The sequence below is a fragment of the Bidens hawaiensis genome, unplaced genomic scaffold (assembly GCF_021521415.1).
Source record: "Bidens hawaiensis isolate Kalapana, Puna unplaced genomic scaffold, B.hawaiensis_p1.1 tig00011787_1, whole genome shotgun sequence".
Taxonomy (NCBI): Eukaryota; Viridiplantae; Streptophyta; class Magnoliopsida; order Asterales; family Asteraceae; genus Bidens; species Bidens hawaiensis.
The window spans coordinates 495482-505885 of record NW_027491935.1 but is presented as its reverse complement, the minus strand read 5'-3'; the positions used below and the strand labels follow the sequence as shown (position 1 = coordinate 505885).

The 10404-nt window shown below is 34.3% G+C and overlaps 2 protein-coding genes across 2 annotated transcripts; both read left to right on the top strand.

Annotated features, from left to right (window-relative positions):
• Positions 1-6727: 6727 nt before the first annotated feature.
• LOC143538972 (uncharacterized) lies at positions 6728-8917 on the top strand. The gene is made up of 4 exons (XM_077032409.1): positions 6728-6935; positions 7083-7576; positions 7645-8161; positions 8409-8917. Exons 1-4 carry the CDS (start codon positions 6728-6730, stop codon positions 8915-8917), a joined length of 1728 nt encoding a protein of 575 aa, XP_076888524.1.
• A 35-nt stretch (positions 8918-8952) lies between these two features.
• Positions 8953-9354, top strand: LOC143538971 (uncharacterized). Its single transcript, XM_077032408.1, has one exon. The coding sequence runs from the start codon at positions 8953-8955 to the stop codon at positions 9352-9354; it is 402 nt and encodes a 133-aa protein (XP_076888523.1).
• Positions 9355-10404: the final 1050 nt, after the last annotated feature.

Sequence of the window (10404 nt, the reverse complement as noted above, 5' to 3'; positions counted from 1 at the left end):
CATTAGGTTTTTAATTTATTTCCTAATCGAACTTGACTTTAAGAGAAGTTAAACCTTAGGCGAACTTAGCTTTAAGCGAAGTTAAACCTTAAGTGAACTTAGCTTTAGGCGAAGTTATCAGTTAGGCGAAGTTATCAGTTAGGCGAACTTGGCCGTAAGCGAAGTTATCAATTAGGCGAACTTGGCCTCAGGCGAAGTTACTAGTTAGGCGAACTTGGCCGTAAGCGAAGTTATCAATTAGGCGAACTTGGCCTCAGGTGAAGTTATCAATTAGGCGAACTTGGCCTCAGGCGAAGTTATCGCTTTGAAGGCGAAGTTATCGCTTTGAAGGCGAAGTTGCCCAGTTCAGCCGCTGTTTGGTTTCTATCAAGCATTTTTGGCGATTTTAACACCCTTGTTATGGTTCAACATCACCCACAACGTTCCCCAACCGTTTTCGGTCGTTTATACACTATAAAGCTTGGATCTTTAAACTTCAAAGATCAAGAATCATACATTTTTGTGCTTGTTTGGATCTCGTTTAACTTGTTTAATCACAACTAATCGTTCTCTCTCTCTCGGATCTTGTTCGTTCCTCTCTCGGCCGCCGGCCGTATGGCGGTGATGTGGTGTGTGTGTGTGTTTTGGAGTGTGTTAGAGAATAAGATGGAATGAGTGATGGTTTAGGGTTTAGGGGATATTTATATCCCTTAAAGCCCATGGACCTAAGGCCCATTCTCATTTAACCCATCTCAATTAATCTAAGTCCATGATCCGCTCCTTACACGATTTTAATTAATCAATAACGCGAAATCACTAAACATAACTTTCTTTATTCAACATTAAAATTTTAGGATGTTACATGTACATTTATTTTTGTCACATTTATTTTTACCTAAAGTTATTTACTTTTAAAAGATGAAAAATATCTTCCTACACCAATCAAATTTTGGTCAAACCTCCGCCCCCAAATAATTCTCCTAATCAATTTTATCATTAAAACATTCTAAAGAATAACCTCTTTATTTTAATATAAATAAGAACTCACTCCCACCCCTTTCATTCTTGCACCACTCTTTGACAAGTTCAAGAGATTATTTTTTTTCCATTTCAAAGGTAAGGTTTTAATTATCAAGTCTTCTTCATCTTATTTCTATTTATTTTAAATTCTTGTTCATAATAGTTAATCAATTGGTCATATGACCATAACACAATCATGTCTCGGAATCCACATAATCCATACACCATGGTGTATAGGGTGGATGAGACAAACAACACAAGAAGATGATTGATTACACGAAGGTCACACTTGAAACGTTCTTACATCTTTATTTTTCTGTCTTGAATCATTTTTTTCAAAGGACCCAAGGTTTTTTGATGATATATTCTAATAAATGTTATTTAATCATATCCAAAAATGTCCATCAATTTATTTCATCAAAATTCTTTTCGAAATCGTTAGAATATTGCTTTTTGCAATATTTCAGTTTTGACATTAGATATAGTCATCAAAGATAGAGGCATATCTTGTTGATAAAAACCTGAAAAAGTGCAACACCAAATTATATGATATACTTTAATGAAATACGATTCTAAAAACTATTTTTACGCATTTTAATTCATTCCTATGAATTCGCAATAAATATTTTAAAAACAGTGCGCAGATTGGTACCCTCTAATTTACATGGCTATTTTGGCCTATTTAGGTTACGAATTTGCAAAAAGTTTCTAAATGAAAGTTAGTCAAAACATTCTAATTTAGTAGACTGGAATGTCTTTATTTATAATACAATTGTTTGATATTTTAAATACCTTAATCAAAACAGAACATTTTTCTATCCAAAAACTGATTTTTGTATTTCATCTTTCTTTTTGACATTTTCCATGTTTTTATCTTAATATTTATACATTAAATTTAGTATTCTTTAAACTTTATAATCCCATTAGTTAGTATTTGATTATTATACTTTGTTTATTTATAGTTCGTGAGGTTCGATCGTTCATTTTCTTTAACGTGCTTTTGGTTGTCATTTCAAGTTTGACTTTAATCTCAAAGGTGAGTTTACATATTCCCCTTTTTCATCTTTTAAATTTTGGGGGTGGCATGTATACCCTATTTAAATTAATAATTTTTATTTACTTATCTATTAATAACACAATTTAATATATGTTTATGTGTGATTATTGCATGCTCTATAATAATGCTCTATGTGCTTAATTGTTTATTTTATGTTTGGTGGTTGGTATCTCATCCTCATCTGTTCTCATCTAGTATGATCATACATTTACCCAAGTACTTTGATTTCGTATCAATAAGAACGGGTCCACATCTATTTGGTTGTTTACATTTTCATAGGAATTATAATACTCATCATTTACATATGAATTGTGATTTATTTGTATATATATAAAACTAAAACTTATGCATTCTCACCAACATTTGTGTTGACAAACTCTATTTTCATACATGTTACAGGTACAAGTTGTTGATATTATTCAAGTTGAAAGACAATAGTTTGACCTTAGGATATTATTCAACATACAAGAATATGATGTAATTGTTATAATTATTGAATTTGTGTACGTGTTTAATGTTAATGAAATTAAATATTCATGTCGCTTTAATTAGTTTCTTTTGAGCTACTATCCAATCAATATGTTACGCCCCGGCATTTTCCTACTCCTTTAGTCGGGGTGTGACAGGTTTGTATCAGAGACTAGTAGCATCCCTATACGTGATATGCCTTTACGTGTTTGCACCCTGAATTATATTATTGATTCCTATACGTGATATGCCTTTACGTGTTTGCACCCTGAATTATATTATTGATTGCAGTAGCTTAAATACTATTTAATGATTTAATATTATTCTTGTACACAAAAGCACACACTTTATCCGAGGCTATGCCTCACTCTCAAAATTATTTTCAAACTTTAGAAAAAAATGGGAAATTCCTTAAGAAATCTCGCTTTTTCACTCGCCTCTCCTTGAGAAAGATTCGTGTGACGGATATGTAGTAAGTTGTAAGAGTGACACACTTGTTTACCGAACACTTGACACCAAGGCTTGCGAGCCTAAGGAAGTGCAATGCGCATAAATCTCAATCAACCGCGAGACCCGGTTGCCTTCCTGGAGTGTTTAGTAAGGGTGTTGAACTTATTAAGCCAAAGCATATCACACCAAAAGAAACCGAATCTACTACCCTCATTGTATCAAACGTGGTCATGTGACGATCACACTCTTAAATCAACGATGAGATTTTTGTCTAAATTTTTTTATTTTGTTAAGAATGAATATTTTCTCAAATTATCAATTTCAACAATACTCTAAGTTAAGGTTATTAAAATTTTATCTTGTATTCTCATGAATTTTCACAAAACTAGAAATTTCACGTAGTTATACATTTTTTTCTTTTTTCAAAACATAATAAATTTTTCACGTGTCGTCATTGTAGCATGTCTTCTCCCGCCTTATCAACCATAACCATCGCACCGGCAACTCGGGCCGTAGCATGTCATCCCGCATCACTAAGGGAATCGTGGAAGCCCTTCCAACAATCATCTCTCAACTCCAAACTGTGAATGCCCCTACATCATCCACAACTCCGAACCCAATTGCTTGCTCCATCAAACAATTCAAGAGTGCCAACCCGCCTGAATACTTCGGTATCGACGGTGTTACTATTCTCCTCCAATGGTTTGAAGAAATGGAGAGCATGTTCCTCCACTGTGAATGTCCCTAGGACAAGAAAACCACTTACGCCTCTAGCGTACTCAAGAAGAATGCCCTCAATTCATGGAACGGTGAGAAGCGCACGCTTGGCGCTGAGGTTGCCATGGCCTTGCCATTGGATGAGCTCAACAAACTCATGCTGAAGAAGTTTTGCCCGAAACATGAGCTTCGGAAGTTGGAAGAGGAGTTTTGGAATTTGAAACAAGAAAATGGTAATGACACCATCTACAACGATCGTTTCCATGAACTGAGCCTTCTCATCCCCCACATGGTCACTCCCCTTGAACGTTCAATCGACAAGTACATCTCGGGTTTGCCTATGCAAATCCGAGATTCCGTCCTAAGTCGTGACCCTCAAACCCTCCATGATGCAATCACCTTAGCCGGTACCCTCACCGAAAACCACGTTAAGGCCGGGACCTTGACGTGGAAAAATTTCAAGAAGCCCAATGATAAGCCTGCATCCGAGCCCACCGAAGAACCTAAGCCCGAATCTTCTAAACCCGAGTCTTCTAAGCCCGAATCCTTTAAGCACAACAACTACCCCCCCCCCCCCCAGTACCGCAACAATAAAAGAAAGTCCAATTCCCAAAACTATGTCTTGAACCAATCGCAAGACCAACCCACCAAGAAGCCCTACACAGGACCTCACCCATTATGTGATACGTGTAACTTTCACCCTTCGCCTAACCTCAAGTGTTGACAATGCACCCATTGCAATCGATTTGGTCGCCTCTTTACCATATGTCTTGAACATAACCAACTTTTGATGCAACCATTTACCTCACCTCTTATCCAACCCCAAACTTTACCCTATGCTCAACCGTTTACTCAATCACCCTCAACTATTAGAGCTTGATACAATTGTGGAGACCCTAACCATTGTCGCAATGCATGACCAAGACTCGCACACATGAACCAAATTCAATCCTACCTGACCCAAACCGTTCAATATCAAGCTTACCAAGCCCATGTAAATCAACTTCAACCAATCCAAGCTCAACCCATCCAAGCAATTCAAGCCCAACTCATTCAACCAATTCAAGTCAACCAAATCCCAATCAACCAACCAACCAACCTCAAGTGACCAAGCTACTCAAGGACAAGTGTGTTAAATCAACGGTTCCCAAGTCTAAGCCTAACCCTTTATGAAGACATGCTACGCAAAAGACGTTTCTTTTATTCAGTTCTTTTCATTTAAATCTAATGTATTGACTTCATTAAATCTACAGTTTTGTTATGAATGAGAATTATGGTTATTTATAATGGTGTTCAGTCACTCATTTATTCCTATTTTGTCGTTTAGTGCACTATTTATTATTACACAATTTATTATCATGATTTAAGTGGTCTATGACCGGTTAATTACCGAGACTATGTGCACGGTGATGTGCATAGTTATCTAATAGTACCGTATTTGTATCATAAACTACCTATGATCGATTTCCTACAAATGTGTTGGAATTGGGACTATGAACATGTGTTGTACATAGTTATCTAATAGGAGTCACATGTACAAATTTTATTTCGATATTTTAATACATGGCTACCCAAACCCTCCAAACTCACCTCATCCTCATGGTACTCTTACCTCATCTCATCGATTTTATAATCTTGGTTTCAAACCTTATCTATTATTATACTCATAAGTCATGTGATTTGTTTGTTGTGTGAACCTATTATTATTACGTGAATTTTCTCGTCATCTCAAGTATTTTCTCTACATCGTATGTGTAAGTTACTTATATAATTTCAAAATTTTTCTCTATCTGTTTATTTCATTTTGTTGTTATTACTCTCGATGGTTAACTTCAACAATTTCGTCATTTTTTTATTATCTTACTAGTTAATTATGTTCATCAATTTTCATTCAATTTTTAGTTCATTGCTCTTGATCAAATGATATCGATTTAAAAAAAAGTTTTCTTTTACCTTTGTTTTCAAACCGCACAACGGGACGAACCATGTGCATCATGCGACGACCTAAATAATTATGAGTGCAAGCACAATTATCGAAATCCTCGCATGGAACACATTGTGAATATGGTTGTGTGTCATAACTCACAACCGAGGGTGATTTTGGGAAACGATACAAATGTCGTTGTGATAAGGGTATGGTGGATACGCCGCTGGTACATTCTATATATAAGTGTCCTTATCATAATTTTCCATTTGTAGCGTTATTCGGGTCATTCGAAGTTTTGCGTTATATTTAAAATAAAATTCTTTCTTAGACTCTTACTTTCTTTCTTTATGTTATGGTTTTTCTATAAATTCGAAACGAAATTTTCAAAAAGTTGTGAATATTGTAACATTCATCAATTTTTGGACCCGAAAATCCGATTCGTTTAAAATTTTCGATGTGATTCAGTTAATTATACATATACCCATATGTTACATATGTCATACGTAATAGATTTTCTTTCCTAAAGTTATTTAATAATATTAATCATTACTAATATGTATATAAATAAAAATTATAACTCTCATAATTTTTTTCTTTATTCAAATATCACATAAATAACATTATTGATGCATAACCAAAGTACATCATTTTAATCTAGTAAACTGGTCTACATTAATGATGCAGTCCGGAGAGCTTAAACGCATTAGTGAACTACATCCTTCGTACATTGGTCTTCATTATCCTATAATATTTCCGTATGGAGAGGATTGCAACAGAATTGACATTCCACACAGAGCAACATCAAGTTCATCTACTAAAAATTTGAAAAAATTTACAATGAGAGAATTCTTTGCTTATAGAATTCAAGATAGGGATAACGAATTTTCGTTGATTCTTATTTCCCGTAGGTTGTATCAACAATTTTTAGTTGATGGGTACACAATGATTGAAAGTGAAAGACTTTTTTGGGTGCGTCATCAACAAAAACATCTTCGATGTGAAGCTTATGAGAACCTACGCAATTTACATATCCAAGGAAATGTTGTGTAATATTACCTTCATCTTCCACCGGTGGTGCTAGATATATGATGAAAAATTATCTAGATGCAATGGCTCTATGTAAGTGGTCTGGGTATCCAGACTTTTTCATAACCATCACATGTAATCCAAAATGGCCAGAAATTAAACGTTTTCTTAAAGATACCAACATCAATCCCGAAGACAAGCCTGATATCTTATCTAGAATATTTAAAATGAAGCTTGATTCAATTATTAAGGACCTAAAAGAAAAAAAACTACTTGGTAGAGTTTCAGCATGTATGTTTCAATTTATTTAATTATTATGTAATATTTATACAATAAATATTAGCATTTTATATATTGTTAATTTTTGTTTATAGTAATCATATAACCACTTACAATATCTACAAAACTAATGTTGTATTCATTTTAACGTTTTTGTAGTTGTCTATACTGTGGAGTTTCAAAAACGTGGATTGCCTCATGCACACTTATGTTTATTTTTGCATCCTGATCACAAACTCCCTAGTGTTGAGAATGTTGACCAGTTTATATGTGCCGAGATTCCAGATGAAAAAGAAGATCCAACATTATATTCACTCGTGAAGGAGTTCATGATGCATAGGCCATGTGTGGCTGCTAATTTAAAGTGTTCATGTATGATTGATAAAAGATGTTCAAAGAACTTCCCAAAGAAGTTTTCTAATGCAACTTCACTTGATTCAGATGGATTCCCTATATACAGAAGAAGGGACTCCGGCTCATATGTTGAAAGGTCAAATATACAGTTAGATAATCGTAGTGTGGTTCCATATAACAAAGAACTTTTAAAAAGATATCATGCACATATAAATTTTGAGTGGTGCAAGCAAGCAGGGTCCATCAAGTATTTGTTTATGTATATTAACAAAGGTCCAGACATGGCTACTGTTTCAGTGGTACAAAACAATGAAGGAGCTGATGATCTTCCAGAAAAAGATGAAATAAAATAATATTATGATTGCAGATATATATATCTGCGTGTGAAGCATCATGGAGGATTTTTGCTTTTGATATTCATTATAGGTATCCTTCTGTGTTGCGCTTCCCATTTCATCTTCCTGGACAACAAGTTGTTTATGAGGCTGACGAGGATATTGAGAATGTACTGGAGAAAGCATATGTAAATTCTTCCATGTTCACATCTTGGATGGCTTGTAATCAACATGACGATCTTGCACGACAACTTACTTATGTCGAATTTCCAAGTAAGTTTGTTTGGGTACTTAAAGATCGAAAATGGGAACCAAGAAAAAAAGGGTTCTCAGTTGGTAGAATCCATCATGTTTCTCCTTCTCTTGGTGAAGCATATTTTTTAAGAGTTCTTCTTAACAAAGTAAAAGGACCAAGATCATTCGACGAAATTAAAATGGTTAATGGTGTAATTTATGCTACTTTTAGAGATGCGTGTTATGCACTTGGTCTTTTAGATGATGACAGCCAATATACCGAGGCAATTCAAGAAGCGAGTCAATTAGGATCTGGTTTTTTTTGTTCGTAATTTATTTGCTTCTATGCTAATGTCAAATAGTATTTCGAGGCCAGAATTTGTTTGGGAGAAGACATGGGAGTATTTTTCAGACGACATCCTTTACCAACAACGAAGAATATTAAATATTCCAGGTTCTTTTTTACCTTATACTCTACTTTTAATTTAAGCTTCAACTTTTTTTTATGTGTTTTAATATTATTCGAATCGTGTCTTTATGATTTTGTTTTAATTATATACAGATTTATCACTAACAGAAGAGCAACTTAAAAACCTGACTTTATATGAGTTTGAGAAATTTTTACTACGCAACAATTATAGCTTAAGAAGATTTTCAACTATGCCTTATCCTGATAATGAGTCGCTATCATCTTCTAACAACCGTTTGATTAGTCAGGAGCTATCGTATGACATACCAACTTTACAAAATGAGGTTCGGTGTATTTTGAGTCAGTTAACAGCTGAACAACGACTAATTTATGATGATATTAACAGAGCAATCGAAGGTGATAATGGTGGTGTATTCTTTGTTTACGGTTATGATGGAACTGGTAAAACCTTTTTGTGGAAGACACTTTCTACTTCAATAAGATCCAAAGGAGAAATAGTTTTGAATGTTGCTTCAAGCGGCATTGCATCTTTATTATTGCCGGGAGGACGAAAAGCACATTCAAGGTTTGAAATTCCTTTAAATCTTACTGAGATTTCGTCTGTGGCATTAAAAAAAACACTGAGGCTGACCATTTATTAAAGAAAATAAAGTTAATTATATGGGACGAGGCACCTATGACTCATAAACATGCATTTGAAGCTTTGGACAGAACCTTGAAAGACATGTTGGGTCAAAGTGGTAACATGAATAATGAAAGGCCATTTGGTGGAAAAGTTGTCGTTTTTTGTGGTGATTTTAGACAAACTCTTCCTGTTATTCAAGGCGGCACGAGGCAAGAAATTGTTGATGCATCTTTGTGTTCATCCTACCTTTGGGGTACTTGCAAAGTACTTAAACTAACAAAAAACATGAGGTTAACCGTTGGAAATGACAAATCTAAAATACAAGAAACAAAAGAGTTCGCTAATTGGCTTTTGGATCTAGGAGAGGGAAAAATTGGTGGTCAAAATGATGGTGACGCGACTTTTGATATTCTTGTCGATCTTTTTATTAAGGATACCATTGATCCTATTTAACAATTAATTAATTTTGTATATCCTTCTATCCTCAAAGACTATGAAAATCCAAATTTCTTTAGTGAAGGAGCCTACTTGCACCTACAAATGAGGTCGTTGAGGAAGTTAACGATCGTTTGTTGTCCATGTTTCCAGGAGAAGAGAAAGAATACCTTAGCTCTGATAGTATATGTCCAGATGAAAATGTTCGTGACACGCTTCAAGAAAATTTGTACTCTCCTGATTTTTTAAATGGATTAAAAATTTCTGGAATGCCAAGTCACAAGTTAGTACTAAAAGTTGGAGTACCGATCATGCTACTTAGAAATGTTGACAAAAAAATGGTCTATGTAATGGAACAATATTACAGGTGAAGAGACTTTATAATCGTGTTATTGAAGTTGTTGTCATATCTGCAACCAATATTCGTGACCGCACTTATATTTCAAGATCAAATCTTATACCAACAGATAAAAAAATTCCATTCAGATTTCAAAGGAGGCAGTTTCCAGTTGCTGTTTGTTTTGCAATGACAGTCAATAAAAGCCAAGGTCAATCACTTTCTAGGGTTGGTTTATTTCTTAGACAACCAGTTTTCGCCCATGACCAGTTATATGTTGCACTGTCTAGAGTTACAACAAGAGAAGGGCTCAAAGTACTCATTTTTTATGAAGATGGTCAAGTTTCAAATAAGACTACAAACGTTGTATATAAAGAGATTTTTAGAGATTTATGAGAGCTATGTCATGTAATTTTATTTGTCTTCATTGTAATGTATTAGATGTTTTGAGTGAATCTTTAGTTTCATTGACTTTTTTATAATATAATTTATCCATACACGGGTACCTAACCTAGTATGTATATAAATAAAAATTATAACACTCATGATTTTTTTTCTTTATTCAAATATCACAAAAATAACATTATTGATGCATAACCAAAGTACATCATTTTAATCTAGTTGTGTCACATTTATTTTTGTCACACTTATTTTTACCTAAGGTTATTTATTTTTAAAAGATGAAAAATATCTTCCTACACCATTCAAATTTTGGTCAAACCTCCTCCCCT